The sequence below is a fragment of the Hakea prostrata genome, chromosome 11 (assembly GCF_041222555.1).
Source record: "Hakea prostrata isolate BN-2017 chromosome 11, UWA_Hpros_2, whole genome shotgun sequence".
Taxonomy (NCBI): Eukaryota; Viridiplantae; Streptophyta; class Magnoliopsida; order Proteales; family Proteaceae; genus Hakea; species Hakea prostrata.
In genome coordinates, this window is record NC_142610.1 from 14,111,919 (window position 1) to 14,131,336 (window position 19,418).

The following is a 19,418-nucleotide window of genomic DNA, read 5'->3' on the forward strand; positions in this document are numbered from 1 at the left end:
CATATCATGAATTGTTGCATTCACTTCAGGGAATGGAACAGAACCAATAAGACGAGCTTCATGACTTTTCATTAATAGTCCATTATTTTACTCAGCCACAAATAGGTATGATACCATTCAGAGTATTTCTTAAAACTCCTTTTACAATATTACTATTGTAACAACAAATCTGAAACTTGAAAATTTGCTGAGATATTTTCATGAATAATATTTTCTCTTTATAATTTCAAAAGAGAATTAATTTCAAAAACTACATAACTGTATTTATTTACAGTTTCAAATCTTGCAGTATCAAATCTTGCAACTTTATGTGCATCTGCAGAACCGTATTCATTTACAGTTTCAAATCTTGCAACTTCAGGTGCATTTAACAATATTTGTGGTGCAAAGCTAGCAACCACTATATACAATAAATAAAACCACAATCGTTAAAGCAACATAATATCTTATTATTTGATTGATTCTTAGATTCAATAAAACACATACCTTTTTATCATGATGCACTTACATTTCAAGATGGACAAGGTAAACTCCATTGTTTACAAAAACGTGCGAGGAAGTCGATCATTCTTTTCACTTTGGAATAGAAAACATATTGATACATAGTCGCTATCTTCTTCTCAAAACGCAATACTCGAGCGGATCGTCTTCGACGAATCGTGCGATAACGTGTTATAAAATAAAGAGAAAATATATTAGATACAAAGAAGAAAGACAAGATGAGTTCAATCAGAACTAATTCATTCAGTTGAGTGCATTACATATTTATAGTAGAAGGAGCATCTACTCTGATATGGAAATACAATATATGATTCTTACACACAATAAGATATTCTTGATATGGAAAGATAGATTGCCACCCAAGATAGAAGGTGCATAGAATGGAAGTATTGACTGCCAATATTGTGTAATGAGATGGTTGTGATCTTCACCAATATTGCATCCTGAGGTAATTGAGATCTTCAATTGGAAGTACAATCTCTTTGGGGTAATGGACATCCATAATAAATATTATTTATAACATAACAAAAATAATTTTAAACAAAAAAAAAAAAAAAAACTGGGGGGGGGGGGGGGGGGGGGGGGGGAAACGCGACGGGGGGGGGGGGGGGGGGGGGGGGGGGAGGAGGGAAAAGAGGGGGGGGGGGGGGGGGGGGGGGGGGGGGGGGGGGGGGGTGGAGAGAGTGAGAAAAATAGTCAAAGTAAATATCATTAGACTATTATCTAGGTTCCTAGAATGAATGAAAAAGATACAAAAGATGAGACATAAATCATGAATCAACTAAGCCTTTTTAGGGGCTTGCTTAAGAATTAAAAAGAGGAATCTCATGTAAATGTAAGAAACGGAATCTCTCAATAATCACTTCTAGTGTACACATAGATACATATATATATAGGTTACAAATTGCACGTGGCTACATCTCTTATATTCTATCAAAATACTAGGGAATATGGTTTGATCCTATTCATGGGGATTCTGTAAATATTTAGTTCCAAAAGTAGAAAGTTTGAGATAATTGGATACCATAGTCTTCAGCTAAAACTATTAGCAAAGAAGAATTTAAGTTTTGGTGGGCATTTCAAAGCAATATGACAAACATGTATTATTGTTCTCCAACCAGTTTATGATGCATTCGCCATGGAGCAAATAAGAACAAGGCAACTGTGTGACATTGACTTCTATCATGTACTCACCCATGTTAGTCATACAAATATGTGTAGAAGAGGAGTCATTGCCATCAAATTCTTTAATCTCTTAAGCCTCAATGGAAGATCCTTGAAGCTGGTTTTCAACTAAAATCTTCATCCTCAAGACCATCCATCGATAGGACCCCTTAGTCTTCATCTTCTTCGAAAGAATGTATACATTATACCTTACAAACATTCAAAGGTATCAAAGGTACCACTGTAACCATCCTCATCCTCTTTGCAAAGAAACATGATGTCTTTACAAACATTCATGGCAATTTATAGTTTCAATCTCTTAATGGAAGATGGAGGGATTTCTAAATCCGTAAGCATAATATGGATTTCGAATGAAGTGTTTGCACGTTCAAGCAGGGAGAATAACTCAATGTTGAAAACTTTACATGGCAACCGAGTAAAAGTTTGAGAAAAAATACTTGAAATTCCTTCATCATTCAGAATTGATTGTAGAATAGTCTCACGGTCAATAGAAAAATGAATGGCTGCTCTGGTTTTATGATTAGCAGAAGATAGTTTTTTCCTTTTAAAGAATGAACTCCATAATGAGAAAGTGATTCTTGTTTATCCTCCACGCACCATGGTTATAAAACACACACACGTAAGGGTGGGGGGAGATGGCAAATATAGTTAGCAACCTAGCCATGATTCCTAGTTCCATAAACATTGTTTCTTGTCTTAAACTAATTATAATTTGATTATGGCTCTTGACAAATTATAATTTCATTATCAATTTGTGTTTGGTAACTTTTTTCAATAATAAATTATGAAATAAAAAATAAATTTGATATATTAAAAAATTAATAAAAAGAATAACAGTGAAAATTGAGATCAGGTTAAGGTTTAAAAGTGAGGAAAAAGAGTAATAATAGGTTTCGATAAACCCTCAATTTGTATTTAGATTTTATGTAATTTACATAAAAAATAAATAGAATAAGTTTTTGACCAAAAATTCATAAATAGACTTTGGAGATTTTTTTTATTATTATTATTATTTTTTAATTCTTTTGGGCGTGGCGACCGAGATTCAAATCTCGATCGAAATCGAGATTCCTTCACACAAAAAGGAACGAGATTTAGGGAAAGGTGAAACCGAGATTTCAAAAAGCTCATTGCCATCCAAAATCCGCCGATCAAATAGTTTTTTAAGATGAATCCACGATTCATTCCACACCAAACACTAATTTTATAAATTATAACTCCATAGATTTGAAATTTATAGATTTGAAATCTCTAGATATTTGAAATCTCCAGACTCATGTAACCAAACAGGGCCTTAGACAAAAAAAATAAGGTGCGGTTTCATTTGTTGTGAAAGCAGTGTTGGAGCACCACGGTTCGTCTTCACAGATACAACCCAGCTGCAAAAAATGAGGAACTCCTTCTTCAAGAGCTTTGTCCAAGGTACATTTCAATCATCACCGAGATTGAGAACGACATCCGCCATTGCAGCTGCAACTAAATCTCCGATCGCCTTTTCGTCCAGATACGTGAGTTCTCCCTTCTCCTCTCTCGTTGCCTACAATGCATTCCTCAGATATTCTATATTTTCCTGCTATGGCTCATTCAGTCTTCTGTTAGCAAACGGTCAAATGTACTGTATAAGCAGATTCGAGAATTTGGGTTTGTTTTCTAAAAATGGAATTTTTGTTGTTTGCATCGTCGATTTTGGATCTGCTGTTATTCTGTTGCAGGTGAATTCTTTTTAATGATCTTCCGCACTTAGGGTCTTTAAATATTTATCCATAATTAATGCCAGTCATGCTGGGGTACTGGATATTGAAAGATAGGTTGAGCTTCATGGGCTTGCTGTGTGGTGAAAGTGAGTTTGATATCTTTCACACCAAATGTTCCCTAAAGCTAATGCTATTCGGAAGTACTCTTTTTAATTCGGGAGGGCTGCCTGATGGCCGTTAATGATCTTGGTTTGAGCAGTTTCAAGCACTGGCGCTTTTTAGACTTATAATGGATTATGAAACTCTTACTGTTGCAATAATATTTTGCTTGTTTTGAAAATAAAATGGACGGGTGGAGTTGGTATTAAAAAAAGACAGGAAAAGACGAGGGCATACTTTTTTCCCATTAGATTGGAGAAATTAGATGGAATTTTAGTTATTCTTCTCATATGATGTTAAGGGGATTTTCCAAAGCTTATCTTTTTGTATAGAGATCGTGTTCATGCTTTGGGCACTTGCAAATACCGACAAATACCGAATGATAGTAGTAGAACTTGGAGGCAGATTAGTTGTTTTGCAATATATCCTTGTGAAGATTTTTAAACCTGGTTTACTAGCACAGTGTGTTCTTTTGATGCAGACAATTTATTTTTTGTCAAATTTTGATGCAGACTTGGCTGTATCCATCATCCACTTTGGGGCTTAGTTGGGACTTAGGATGTTGGCAGTTGAGTCTAGATGGCTTGTGCATTTCTGTTACAAAACCTTATTTTATTTTCCTTTCATACATCATAAATGCTTCCACTTCCTACACAAATAAAAGAAGAAAAGAAAGTGATGTGAATCGATTAGTCAGCAGATTTTCTGCTTCAAGTACTAGATAGCAAGTGCCTTCCCCACCTCTGCCATCCACAACACCCCCCCCCCCCCAAAAAAAAAAAAAAGAAGAAGAAGAAGAAGAAGAAGAAGAGAGAGAGAGAGTGGGGTATTGCTATGCTGTTATGAATAGGAAAAGGTCATGGATCTTGGTGTTGTATTAAAATTTCTATCAAAGTGGGTTTGAGCAACGATTTAATTATTATTTGATACTTAAGAGTACGTGTAGCATTGTTAAGGGATTGATATTATATGATATAACTATTAAAAAAGTTTATCAAAAGTTGTTGGCTGATACTTACTGATAAACCTGGTACTAATTTAAATTGTTGATGCAAACTTATGTAAAAGCCTCTGGAAAGTCATATTTTTGGAAATAAATAATTCTTTGAATGAATTAAAAAATTATGGACATATTGATTCCATTGAGTGGTGGAGACCTGTTTGTTACTTCCTTCACCTTTATTTCAATAACAGAGGAACATCTCCGTCGCAAATAAATTCCCCCATCTACTGGATATTGAAGCTTTTCCTGGCCAGCAAAGAAAACCTGCTCCAAAAACCCTATAGTTGTGGTTTGGTTTATTATGATACTTGAGGCTAGGTAGGATTTTGAGGGGGGATCTGGGAGGCTAGAAGTGTCTGAATTAGTCAATCCTTCCTTCTCAACTTAGTGTTCAAATGTTGTTTGAAAATTTCATTTATCCTATGAAATACATTAGAGACTATGATTGCTTATTACCTTTCTGATTTTTCTATTTTCCAGGAAATTAAAAAATATGTAAAGAATGAAAAACTATGGACACATTGCAAATGGGTCCAATGTTGTTTGAAAAATTGCATGCAGTTTATGAAATACCTTACTCCTTTTTCTGCATTTTCCTTTCTTTTCTTTTTTTATAGTTAAGAAAAAAAGAAAAAAAAATATATGCATATGTTAACCCTTGGTTGCACTGCCATCAGTATTTTGAGTGGGGACAATATGTTTGATTTTGTTCCTAAAATCACTTAAAACATCGAGTTTGGAACAGCTTTTGGCTATCCATGGTATTGATACATTATACATATAAGAAACATCTTCTTTATGCTTAATTAATTCAATGTTATATTCTCATCATATTTTGTTCCACTTGCTATTTATAGTTTTGGATGCCTCATACCTATATTTTGCATGTGTCCTAAGAATTTCCATGTGCATCTTTAGTGTTTCTTGTGCCTCTTTTTAATATGATGCAATGCAACTCTTAGTATCACTATTCTGATACGTTAAACCTCATGGTTGTCATAGTTTCTAAGTGAACCATTCTTTGGAGGGGATCTGGACACAAGGCTACTCAGCCTACTCCAACTTGGCAAACAAATTGGCCAAATGCCCGCCTATGCAACCCCTGTGACACTGGGTGCCAATTTCCAAGGCAGTCGCCTAGGTGGTGCTTTAACAAATATTGTATGGTTGTACCCCTGATTCCAGATCTTAAAACCTTGGTTTTCAGCAAGTCCTTCAGCTTGTGAGGCTTCTTGATAATATGAAGTTGCTTGTTGGCAATTTTTAGCCCAACCTTTGAGATTAATTCTACTATTTTCAGTAATAATCCAATACTTAGCACTATACCATGGTAACCCTTCCAGATCAGTTCTACATAAGTCGGTGTGCACAATTTGGCTCTTAACATTTTCATTAAATTAAAAAAAATGCTTTTAACATTTATTGTTTTATCATATGCATGGCATGGTTGAAGTTGTGTGAAGGTTCATAACACTCTCCATTTTATGCACCTCCGCAGTATGCAGCTTCCGCATCATTGGCTGAAGGGGAGGCAGAAACAATTGTATATTTCCTAGGTAGTACTTGTGATGGTAAACTTCAATACAATTTTTTTTTGGTTGGGGGGGGGGGTTTGATTGTTGCATTTCACTTTCAGTTGTCTCCATTTAAAGTCATTTGTCTAGCAATAGACCACTGTATTTCCTTAACATGTGGTACATCTTGGCTGTTTCTTGTTGTGTAGATGAGCTTTTGTTCCGTATGTAATCTTTTTTTTTTTCCCCACTTGTATTTGGAAGTTGATCATTGCTTCCATGTTACCTAGCAATCTTATGCGCAATGTCCTCTTCATCTTCTTCTAAAGTTTGCCATTGTCTTTTGCTTTCGTTGTTTGTTGAATGGCACCTGTAAACTCCAATTTTCTCTCTTCTGCTTTCTATCAATGAAAACAAACTATAGTGTTTCAACAATGTGTGATAGATTTTTTGGCTTTAACTCACTAAAGCATTTAGCAGGAAATTTACAAATATTAAATTCTATGAATCTGTAAATTGGATTTTGTATTACTGCAGTTACTTGTGAAAGACATATACAGGTACAGGTGGTAGAATTTGTTTGTTTAAACAATATCTGAGTTGTTGGGGGGCAATGGTCAGTGATCGATGGACCATAGTTGTTGCTTAAGGTCAAGGCATTGAAAGTTGAAACAACCTTTCAGCAAAAATTGCTGGAGTAAGGCTGCATATGAAAATTGCCCCCTGGGACTCTGCTTGTCTCCATCACTGGATTTTTGCCCATATCAGTTGTTAAACTTTTACCAGTGGCTTCCAAGGATTTGTCAAGAGTGAAGCAAGCTGCATGAAGATAATACATCACCGAGCCACTTCCTTTGTGGCTTCACTGGGCATCTGTTTCTTTACTTGTGATTGTTTTTGTTAAACATCTTGACCTTTCATGCTTGGGTGTCTAAAAGGTCTCAAGTTCATGGATTTGGTTGGTTCATTCTCTGATTCTATTAAACCAGACTTCTCATTATTCAGGGAAGGCCCAGGTGTCTCATATGGTCTTAACTGGTCTCTTGCTCTGAGAGGTGTAATTGTAAAGGATAAAGCTTTTTATAACCTGAAGTCTTCTGAGCTACTACAGAAAGGTGCAACCACATCAGGTAGGAACTTTTTGAAATCTTTTCTTTGCTTCCTTATTTATTTGGCTACATATCTATGTATCATTTATTCTCTTTAAAATGTTACTCTTTGGTAGCTAATGATAAGGTCTTGAAAATTTTCATTCTTATTTGGGATATTGTAGAGACATTGTCTGGTCTTCCAGTTCTTGTAAAAGGTAATGCTATCGGAGGCGCTTCAGAAATTTCCAAGGCACAATTCAGTAAACTCATGAAACAGGCAAGTCCTGGTTTAAGGAATGGATGTCATCTTCTTGTTGGCTTCCCTTACTGGCTGACTCAACCACCTTTTTTTGTTATTTACATGCAATTGAAATTTCCTTATGAAGATTGATTTCTGTCTAGTTGATATGTTAAAAGACTTTTTGATCCGTTTGCCAAGAATGCATGTTTCTTTAGCAATTTCATCTCTACCATACAAGTGTCCTTGTCTGGTGAGTTGTGCCTTTCTTTCTGATGGATATCTCTTTCTCTATTAAGCATAATGACAAAACTGTGACATACAAGACTTCCTTGCATCATTGGCTGGTCAGGAGAAGAGTTCAGGCCCCAGATTTTAAGTTGATTAAGCTAAGTTCAAGTATTCAGAACTATGGCGAGAGTGACTTTTAGACTAGAATATGAAACATGTTCACTTTAATTGATTAAACCAAGTTCAAATATTCGGAATTGTGGATAGAGTAAATTTTAGACTGGAATTTAAAGCAGGACTATTTGGCACTTAGTATGATCTCTACATATCAGTTTTTTAGCACAATTTCTTATTCATGGTACCTATCTATCTCTCTTTGTAATTGAAATTCAGATATCAAATTCTGATCTTCTCAAGACTGTTTGTCTGAATAGCACTTCATCCTCAATGCATTGTGAACTTTTTTTTTTATTTTATTTAAGAGGGGTGGGGAGAAGGGGAGGGAGTGGTGGGCTGGTGGTTGAAAGGGCAAACCTGGTGCCAAAGGGCTTCTGCACAAGCAGAGTCCGGGGACACCAGTAATCATTAACATTCAATTTTCAGAAAAGGTGACAAATTTCTGAATGCCCAACTTCTGCCATCCAGAAGTAACCACTGTGTTGTCCAGCAATTGGTTGAAGGAAACCAAATGTGGAGGTCCATATTGGATAATATATGTGATATATGTGCTCCAATTTCTTGTTCTTTTAATTCATATGCAGTCATGGATCCTTCTCATTATGACTTGTCCATTGCTGTTTTCAATTGCTTATTTGTCTGGTACAAAGCTGGTATAACTGTGATCCTTTAATCTGCTATATTGGATCTGACTTTATTGTTGAGAGAGATTAGTATATCATGCACATTGCTTGATAATCTTATTCTTTTTCTGTGCCTTGGTTGATGCAAAACTTGTTTTTCTAGGTCACATCTCACATTTCGTCCATATCAAATGTTTTTGTTCAAGATGGAGCAGTTGGTTCTTTTTCAAAATGTGATGCTAAAGTCCGTGTTATAAGTGACAGTCCATCTGCTGTATCATCACTTTCCAATGCTCTATTCCGGACACCTACTCGTACAGTTTCTCATGATTCTTGTCTTCTGACTGTTTATGTTGCTTCATCTATAAGGTAGTCATTGGTTCTCCTTGGTGTGATTTTTTTTGGGAAATGATTGCTGCTTCCATTTGAACAACATGCTGTTTTGTTCTCTTTCATGTTCTAGAGAATACTGTTTGTGATTATAAATCTCAGTAATGCATAAAATTCTTTCACATGCAAATTTTCCTAAAGGAAATGTGTTGTGTGGTTTAATTATATTTTCTAGTTAGTTATTTTCTTATTTCTTCTAAGTTTGCCTTCATCAGAATTTTGGTTACAAGCTTTTGAAATCTTTCCTGTTAGCAACTCTGTAATGGTGAATCTGTTACATGTTACAAGATAATAATATTTAGCACCACTGGAAATGCAGTCCCAGCACTAGCGAGATTGTTGGTCTTGGCTCACAGACAAATGATGGATTTATAGCTGTTGATATTGAGAACTCATCACTCATTCTTTGTGGTAAAGCTTCTTCTGATATCAAGGGTATTAAAGATACACTAGCTACCTTGGCTGGACCTGTCATATCTGCGAGCAGAGGTCTTCCCTTAGCTGCTAGGTAAAAAATTACATATTTGGTTTCATTCATGAGGCAAATTGTAATGGTGTAACTGGTGTTGCATCTTTCAGGCTATTGGTATCTGGTGAGAATGTGATTCTTCTTTTTGCACCAGAAGATACTCTGCAGAGCTGCTCGGATTTTCTGGTTTCTGCAGATTCAGGTGTAATTCTTTCCTCTCAGGGTGTTGCACCACTCTTCCGAAGTGGAGATTTTGGAGCTCCTAATCTATTTAAATTGCCAGCTGCTGTGATACTAGCATCTGCGGACAGGTGAACATGAAAAAACCTTGTAAACTTTACAATAATTTGGTCTATAAAACATAATATACAGTCATACAGAGATGCTGTGCTGAACCAGCCACAACCAACTTTTGGTGACTTGTTAATTAATTCTCTTAATTCTTAAATCTGTATATATGCTTGTAACTATGAACCAATCTTCGTCTGCCTCTTGGATGAGTCAGCTCATAGTTGCTTGTGTCTGTTCTTTAGGGTTTAATGGTCAACGTTGGTGTCAAACAGTTATGTTCAATTTATTCACTTTTCAAAAGATTGTTCTTGATGGATATATTGGGGTTGCCTGTATGTTGGCTTTGGCTGTTCCACTGGTTGTTGCTCAGTGTTCAATTATCTTTGCTTTTTCTGTACATAATCAGAAAGCAGTGATTGTTAACTGTAAGTCTCATATCATTTGGAACTTACTTCATGAAAGATTATAGTCCTCTTGTTTAGCTTTTGCTAACTTCAAATGGAAATTTTCTAATATGTGACTCATTTATTCTTTTTATTTGTTGGTCAGCTTGTGAATTGACCAAATATCTAAACTGACTGCTTCTGACAGTTTGAAACTGTGATCATACGAATATAATGAAGTCTTACATAGTTTAGATTTTCTACACTTTGCCAAGTTTGCTTCCCTTATAGGAGGAGGCCTATGGTACTGACCACAGAGTATGTTTTTCAGTCAAACAATGTGAATTTTTGGGTTGCATAGTTATAGGATTAATTATGGTGCATCCAGAGGAAGATCAAAATGGCTTGTGTACAGGTTAGGCTTCTCTCAGATGTACTGACTGTTAAAAAGGGTGAACCTGGTCCTAAAGGCTTCCGTAGAGTCCTGTGGGGAGGGGGAAAGGGGGCAATTTTCTTACACAGCCTTAACCTGGCCATTTTTGCTTAGAGGCTGTTACTAGGCCTTGACCTCAAGCTACAACTGTGGTCCACCAACCATTGTGCCTAGGCTCACCCCTTTTCAGATGTACTGACTATTCAGGAGCCAAAAATATTCTGCTCAGCTGCTGTGCTGCAGTGGCAATAAAACAGTCTGCAAAACTAAGCCCTAGCATAATGTTTAGTCTTGTGTCGGGATGATCATCTTGTTAGGTGGCTGACCAGGAAAAATTGTGGAGACCAAGAAAGGATAGAAAAGATGAATAAGAACAATTGAGCTTCTAGGTCTCTGAACCAAGTTCAATCGTGCCCTTATCTCATTCTGCAAGCAAGGAATGAAGTCTGGATTATCAATAGGTTACTAGTTGTATGCTTATACTGGTGTCATGGAGAATAATGGACTAATAATGTGACCGAAAGTCCAGTTTTATCATTTTAACCTTTATTTCTTTGATGTGATTCTTTTTCAGCCCAACCCTTTTTGTTGATGCATACCATGGAAAACAAAACATTAAACTTCTGCTACATGATTCCATTGGAATAGTGAACCTTGCTTTCAGTTAGTGGATTTTCATCACATGGAACATGCATATACTTGAGGAACCAAATGTTGTGGATAACATCTATTAATTGGCCACAAGACAAAGCTGACACTGTCAGAACATCTCTTTCAGTAACAATAACAACAACAATTAACTCAGCCTTTCCCTGACTTATTGGGGCACGGGTCCAAAACATAGTTGTTTTTGCATCTGGACGAGCTCAAGGACAACAAAATGACTTCTATCTGATTAATATGACTTCTAGTATGTAGACAATTATTTATTCATTAGAGCTCAAGGACAACAAAACTTTATCTTGCCAACCTCTTTTAGTTGGGAGAGGGCTCAGTTAAGTTTATAAAGTAAAGTTATCTGTATGAAAAGCCATCATTCTGGAGATATCCAAATTGAAGTTGTCTGTTGATGCAAAGTTTTGCCCAAATTTGAAAATCTAGATTGTTTTTGGTGTATGAGATATCGGAGAATGCTGTGTAATTGTAGAACGATGACATGTATGTGAAGAAAAATGGTTTCTAGTGGTCATGTTTGTTTATTTCTGGAATTAAAATCTGTTTCTTACTTTGGTCTCATTCACTTAGGATGCAATCCTTTTATTCCTCCTTCTGGCTTCCTAAATTCCATATATTGCCCCTTTTCTTGATCCAGTTCTGGCAGCATTCCTTCTTTATCTAGGCTTTCACCTGGTCAAGCAGCTTATCACTTTCTTGCGGGCTATCAGAATGGGAAGTTTGTACCAGCATACCACAAGGATTTATTAGCTACTGATCCTCTGGAACTTGCAAAGGCTCTTCTATCAAAGGTTTGTATAAGAACACATATTTGTGCACAATATTTTTTTTCCATGCTAGTTTTTCCCCTTTTGATCTTGTCAAGGGTTAAAATGTTGTGTGTTTTCTGCTTGATTTTGCAGCTGAATGAGAACCAGCTTCCAGCTTTCTTGATTAACCTTAGTCAAGGAGAAAAGAATGTGACGGGTAAGTCGGAAGAAAATATTAGTGAGGTAGCACACCTACGGATTGAGTTTATTTTGTGCACTACCTCTTTCACCGTTTGATGTGATGCTTGTAGATTTGTTAACTGTGACTATGAAACTGATGCGCTTTGTTGAGTCTAACTAAAAGGCAAAGAAAAATAAAAATGATCCTTGTTATTAATGTTGTTTTCATATTATATATTAAGCAGTTTTATTATTAGGAAACAACCAATAGGAGAAGAATTGGAAGAGAGATGTAAGGTGAAGAATGAAGAGGAGGAGGGGACAGCAAGACTCATGGTAGGTTGGAACATACTCCATCTGTGAGCGGTACACATTAAATAATAGGTGGAAGTAAGTACATGGACCAAACTACCCAATTGGTGTAAAACATGACCAAGTGCACTTAATCCCTTGATTTAGAACATAGGAATTTAGGCCTCAAATTATCCTTATTTATGGGATCTCACCAATAGTTACCAATCTTTGACACTTGCCCTCAAGCTAGAGTATTTACATCATCCGTGCCCAGCCAACCCAAAACAATCATCACAGAAGGCTGTAGAGTGTAGATAACAAGGCTTTAAGTGAACATATTACCAAGGTTCAAAGTTTCATTTTATTTCGGAATTGTGATCCTACCGAGATAATTGAACTACTGAAATTTCAGTGAGATTTCACTGAAATATGGTATTTTTCTGCCATAATTTCAATGGGTTGTTTCAGTTGGTTTTAGGCCAAATTAGACCAAAAACTCATTTAAACCCTATTTTATGCTATATTAACACATTTAAATGATCATATTGTAAACTATTTCTGAATTGGCATTTTGTATTTGTACCTTTGATTCATAGTATACTATGATCCTCAATGTATAATTACAAGTTTTGAATATTGTTTAAGTGCTTAACGACATAAATACTAAGTAATTTAAGATTGTAAACTAGTAATCAACCAAATCATTAGTGCGTATTGTCAAAGATTAAAAATAATTCAGTACATAATTTTCAAGGACATCATCATGTCACTCTTCAAAAGGCCTAATGCAATTGTAATAAGTAAAAGTTCAGTGGAATGAATGCGCAATGTTCTTTGAGTAACTATCGCAGTATATGAATCACCAGACAGTGAACATTAAGCCCAATGATCAATTGTGGTAGAAGTAGAACCGAAAGAAAAAAAAAGTTGTTGTAGAAGTCATATGATGCCACTGGAAAGCATGTAAAGCTGGTGAGTTGGGTAGGAAATGATGTTGACCACAAGCATTGATTCAATGCCTTCCCTTGAGTGAGAGTCACACTAACTACCAAATTTCTGGGCTTTCAACTGAAATTCTAGATTTCAAACCAAAATACTGAAATTTCGACCAAAATTTTTTACATTTTTATTTCAAAGTTGTGTTTCAACTTGGCCCAACCAAAATTTTGAACAATGACATCCCCCAAGTCTACCCCACCCCAAAAAGTGGGAAGGAGGAGGAAGGAAAAAAAAAAAAAAAAAGAAGAAGAAGAAGAGAAAAGAGAAAGAAAGGGAGGGACACAGGCAAACAGTTCAAGAGAAACCAACCAAATACCAGTTTAGTATATCAAAGAAGTGCAGATAAATGTAGATAACCAACAGCCAGTCAAGGAGCCATAATTAACAACAGTAGCATATCACCTTGAGGTCATATAAATAGATGACCTGCAAAATGAGTGATAAAACTGGCATCTCATGCTAACAGGCAACAGCACAAGAGTTAGCCAAGAACGAGCCTGGCAGAAAAATGGTAGCAACAAAGGGCCTCGGATGAGGCCAAGGACAAGGTTGGGTGGAGGTAGAAGTAGGGGAAAACAAGCTCAAATATGTAGGCAATCCAACATCCGGATGAGGATATTAGATACACCCAAATAGAGACTTCAGAATTGCATCAAACTTGAAGCAATAGGAGATCTTCTGGCCATATGGATGAACTCCAAAAAATCTCAACCACTTGGCGCTACAGGGAGAGACCTTCGATCCAAGGGTGTGCAGCCAAATGACCGAAAAACAGGGTAGTTGCCAGTGGTAAGGATCAGAAGTAGGAAGGAACATTCATGCACAGAGATAAGATATTTTTAATCCTTATAGTAGTCTTCAACACTATAGGCAACCCTAGTTGTCATGTGCTACAACTAGGACTTGAAAAAAAGCAAAAAACAGCATAGTTTCTGCAAACCATAAGGTAGAAGACCTTAAGAAGATCCTCAAAAGGAGTAACAGTCAAAGCTGTTGATTTTCTAATGCTCTGATCCAATTTAGCAATTAACAGACCAGCAAATAGTTACTGGAAAAGAATAGTAGTGAAGAAAGGAGAAGAAAGAAAAGTGGAAGAAGAGAAGGTAAGAACAGCAAGTCTCATGGTTGATTAGAACAGTCTCCAACCAAGAGCAGTTTTCATCAAATAATTAGAGGAAACAAGTACAAGCAGAAAAGTATCCTAATGGTACATGACCAATTAACTCCCAGATTACCCCCAATTGATAGTACCCAAGTGCACCAATCTTGAAATATATACGTTCTGTTGGTCAGTCAGAATGTTGGGTACTTAAGAAATTTTCTAAGAGCTGGTAGTGATCTGAGCCAAATGTAGAACAAATATTTTTCTTATTTATAGAGACAGGGTACTAGTGTAGAACTGTTATTGGTGAACGCCATAACTATGTTGTATATTTGTTGAACTTTGGAGTGCTTTAAGTGATACTTATGTAAGGTTTATCATACTAGAAAAGAAATCCTTTCATTTACTTGTGGTGACCCATTTTGAATCAACTAAAGAAACCTTCCACGTTTCTGAAGGGAAAGAGCTGATTAAGCTGGTGGAATCCACCCTATCTGGGAATATATCCCCATTCCAACCTAAAGGTAGCTTTCTTCAATTGTCAATTTTTCTTTTCCTTTTTCCTTTATTGTGGTCAGCAGGGACAACTATAGTTTTCTGAATTCCTTTCATAACTTTGCAGCTGGGGATCTCCAATCAAAATACAAGAGCTTTATTACTGGTAAGTTCCAGGAGCTACCAGAGGAGTTCTCATTCTGAAACCTTTTGTTATTTGTACATCTCAATGGTTCTTGAAGATAAAATGTGCACATTTTATTTAACTTTAGATTGCCCTTGCATCTGTGAGAAATTTGTAGTCCTATAGATCCCGTTTCTGGGGAAAAAGAAAAAGAACCTCAAAGTAAAATGTGGAATACATGTAAGAGTTCTATTTCCCATTCCATGTGTATTCTCATTTTTCATGTTCAATGTTAAATTTTTTATTAGATTTGGGCAGAACTAATCTGGAAAGAGCCCTCTGCAAAAGAAAGCAGGGTAAGGCTGCATATATTCATACCCTCCCTCTGTTCTAGGGTGAGATTTTGAATGCTGGAGGCTTCGTGAACAAGCAAAAACATGTGTTCAAAAGTCTCCTGGTCCTTAAGACATTGTCTTCCTTTGCATTAAAGAGAAAACCATTGAAGCTTCATATTGGGAATGTCGTAGAGATCTAGAGTTCACATATGTGGAAAGAATTTAGAGACTTCCATCTTAAGGGTTTGTATTGGTTTGACAAGGAGTCATGATTTCTCGCGGAGACATGAGTTTGAAGGTGACAGATTAGGAGTGTTTGAAGTTCATGTTCATCTAAATGAAGAATAAGCTAAAAGGAGATTGTGGAGTGAGTTTTTTTTCTCCCCCTACCATTCTAGAGTGAGGTTCACTCTTGATTCCTGTTTGGGTTCATTAAGTTGATGATCCTCAAGTTGACTTCGTTTCTTGAAGATAAGCTGCCAAATGGGAATGAGATCTGTTTCTTGTGTATTCCAAAGTCGTTTCCCACTATAATTTTAGGATTATTTGACAAGGAATCAAAGAGGAAGCAAGTGGTAGAGAACCAAAAATGGGCAAGTTTGGATAGCTTTATGCACAAATGGCTTCCATGTACTAGGGGAGTCTAGAGGCATGGAAGTGGAAATTAATTCTACCAAAAAAAAAAATAATAATAATCAACATATACAATGGTTTTTTTCATGTATGTTGTATGTAAAGGACTCAAAGTTCCCAATTTTTTACCCCTCCCCTAAAATTTTCTCCAAATAAGGGGTTGGAAGTGCGATATTGGAAGAGAAACAAATGAAAAAAAACATTTTTTATTTTATTATTATTATTTTTTTGGATATGAAGTTCATCTCGGCCAGTTTGCGCGCACCACGATTTACATCCTCAAAGGAGTTTTTTTATATTAATGCCGCCGAGTGGGTGCGAACCCAAGACCTCCCCTAGGGAAGTTGGATCTTTAACCCCTTGGATCTATACAAATCCATGTATCACCACCTAAAAGCCATATAAAATATATATTTTTGCCAATCTTTCTAATCGAGAATGGATCACTTCCCCATTAAACGAGCACTATGTGTTCTTTAATGCTTCTTCACCACATAATAGAGATGAAATTACATATAAATACTAATAAAATAATTCAATAGTGAGACCCTAGCAGATTCCACATGCCCCCAGCCACTTATCGCGGAATATGGATCATCTCTTTTGACCGGGAATTGATTGTAATAAAAAAAAAAAAATTTCATTATTTTAATCCTTTGGACCCTGTAATTCATAATCAACAGTCATCGGGAGAGCGCACAGAATGCTGATTCACACTTTTCCCGGTATGTCCACGTGGATAATGGAGAATATCATGATGCATGATGCATGATGTAGTAGCATATTTAGTCAAAACTCTATCTATACTTACATAAAGCTTATCACTTTACAAAGAAAGAAACCCTGTAAGTTGACTTTCTTCAGCTTCATCTTCATCAATCTTTATGAAAGAGAAGTGAAAAAGAAGGAAGTCAGCACATGCCCACATGTGACACTGAACCTGCATCGTTATTATTAATGGCTTCTACTTCTTCCATTACAACTGTTTATAAAGCTTGACAATTACACATTTAGGTTTGAAAACCCAGAAAAAAATAAGGGGAAAACGGCTCCTCCCTCTGATACAATGTATCAACGTGGAATGGTTACTTGATTTGTTTATGTTAGAGTGAGAAATACTATTACAGTAGAGAGAGAGAGAGAGAGAGCGAGAGAGATAGGGTGACGTTAGAATGCCTCCACCAAAGCAGCAGCGCCGACTTCTTCTCCATCGTCTTCCTCTGATTCCCATAAGAATCGTGCATAGGATCCCATCACAAAGCTGCAATCAACAATGAAAACCCACAAAAAGAAAAGAAAAAGCTTCAAACTCCAAAGCAAAAACAGAACATTTCATAATCAAAAATTGGTTTTTTTTTCTTTTTCGTTTTTCTTCTTACCAGTCATCAGGGGAGGCTTGAACAGCTTGTTCAAAGTAAACTTTAGCTCTGTTTTCGTTTCTTTGGGTTTCCCAGATCAATTGTCCGTACAGGGATAACACTTCGCCATCTCCTGGATTTGCTAAAATAGCTCTTGCATAGTACTCTTCGGCTCTCGCACTATCTTTCTCCACCTAATCAAACAGAGAAACCAAAATCAATCTTTAACACAAAGAAAAAAAGCCGAAATCTGAAATCTAGATTTCGGGAATTTTGACTGGGATTTATTTGCAGTACCTGATGCAAGAACTGTCCGTAATTTCTTAAGAGAAGTGGATCTCCGGGGTTGGTTTTCAACATCTTTTGATAATAATCACCGATCTTCTTCTGATCGGCACTACCTCCAGCTTCACCACCTCCACCTCCACCGCCGCCAGAGTTCTTTTCCTTGCCGTTACCGCCACCGAAAAACTCGAATTCTTCGGTTCGAAACACATTCCACGACCTTCCACAGTCATCTGAATCACCATAACAGATCTCTTCCATTTCCTCTTCCTCCAGAATATTCGCCCGAAAAGACCGAGATCCGGCACCGGACAACTTAGATAACCTACCGGAGTCTTTCTTCAGTGGACATGTTACGTCCGATTCCGACATCGCTCGCCGGATAGTTCTCTTGTTTTTGATCTCCAAATGCAGCGGTGAAGGCGACGGTGACGACTTCTTGTTTTCGCCGGAAAAGAGAGCAGCAGAGATGACGGAATCATGGCCCGAGCCGAACAAGGAGATCTTCGGTGAACCGGAGACGAACGAGGCGTAAACCGGTGACGAACCAGTCCTGATAAGAGTAGCTTCCATGGCTGACCAGAAGTGTTGGATGAGCTTGGAAGTGCATTGGTTTATATAGCCGGTGCAATTGAGATGACGCTGTTAGTTGATGTAACTGACGGCGTTGGAGCGGTTGACGCGTGTGAAGTAACGCACGTGAGAGTACACGAGGCGATAACGGTGGCGACGGCTTTTTCATGTTTTGTGTCCAGGTGGAGTGTTACTGTTTGTTTCCTTGGATTCTAGTGTTTTCGTTTCGCACTTTCCACGCGTCAAAGAAGAAGCAATGAGAGAGAACTGGAAAGCCACCTGGAGTTTTGTTATAGGGTGGGACCTAGAAAATGACCTTCTTAGTACGGGGTGCATGTGATTCGTACCTTCCCAAAATTTCTGATCTAAGGGAAATGAGGTATGCAATGACGAAAATACCCTTATGTAAGTGTAGCTTCTTGGGGTTTATGCATTAGGTTTTCTTTAGGTTCATACGCAACATCTTGCCGTCTGCGGTAAAAATCGAAACTTTGGTTTGATACAAAATCTCAATCATTCGTTTCTTTTAGGCGAAACGAAGTGAAACGAGTAGTCAATATTTCGTCTCGACCACAAATTTCAATCTAGACTGTTGGTTGCATGGTGGTGTGACAGCACTAAAGCAATTCTACGTTCTGAAACTTTATATGTTCTTTCCCTAGGCGACGTGAATTGCTTAAATAAACACTGTTCAAATTTTTATGTATAAAAAATATTATAATTTCTTAAACTCAAAATTGTTTTGCCAATTATTGTAAGGGTAGGAGTGATTGCACAATCATAAATGTCACAAACTATGATTGTGATAGGATGAGATGGACTGGGTTTCTTAATTATAACCTTAACTCTATAGGGTCATGTCTAGGTATACCAATTTCGAGTTTAACCTTGATCGATTCTTTAACGTTAAGGTTAGTCAGATCATTTTGGACACTTAACCCTGACCCTATTCAAATAACAATAGAACAATACATTCCATATTTTTACCCGAAGGTAGCAAGGTCAGGATAGGTAGATTTGACCTGACCTTAGTCAAACATTAAACCCTATTTTTCACTCTAAAAAAAAAAAAAGTTGGGTTAGGATAGTTAGGTTAACCTAATATTAGTCAAACATTTAACTTTGACTTGATCCTAATCCTAATTATGGCAATCCAAACCCACCATGGCCCTACTTCATGACAAAAAATTTGACCTGAAACCTGGACTCAAGGACTTAAGCGACTAGCACATAT

General features: G+C 36.9%; 2 protein-coding genes across 3 annotated transcripts; one reads left to right on the forward strand and one right to left on the reverse strand.

Moving 5' to 3' along the window:
* The first annotated feature begins 2,970 nt into the window (after positions 1-2,970).
* LOC149000257 (uncharacterized) lies at positions 2,971-15,339 on the forward strand. 2 transcript variants are annotated; one of them, XM_089139807.1, is made up of 10 exons: positions 2,971-3,194; positions 7,062-7,186; positions 7,330-7,424; positions 8,580-8,785; positions 9,126-9,314; positions 9,386-9,586; positions 11,695-11,848; positions 11,960-12,023; positions 14,840-14,905; positions 15,004-15,338. In XM_089139807.1, exons 3-10 carry the CDS (start codon positions 7,416-7,418, stop codon positions 15,078-15,080), a joined length of 966 nt encoding a protein of 321 aa, XP_088995933.1. In that variant the 5' UTR covers positions 2,971-3,194; positions 7,062-7,186; positions 7,330-7,415; the 3' UTR covers positions 15,081-15,338. The 2 variants fall into 2 exon arrangements, with proteins under 2 accessions (XP_088995933.1, XP_088995934.1); XM_089139808.1 differs by lacking the exon at positions 14,840-14,905 and having other exon boundaries at positions 15,004-15,339.
* Positions 15,340-16,630: 1,291 nt separating this feature from the next.
* Positions 16,631-18,208, reverse strand: LOC149000258 (uncharacterized). Its single transcript, XM_089139809.1, has 3 exons — positions 17,624-18,208; positions 17,348-17,520; positions 16,631-17,229 (listed from the first exon to the last, which is right to left on the reverse strand). Exons 1-3 carry the CDS (start codon positions 18,182-18,184, stop codon positions 17,136-17,138), a joined length of 828 nt encoding a protein of 275 aa, XP_088995935.1. The 5' UTR covers positions 18,185-18,208; the 3' UTR covers positions 16,631-17,135.
* Positions 18,209-19,418: the final 1,210 nt, after the last annotated feature.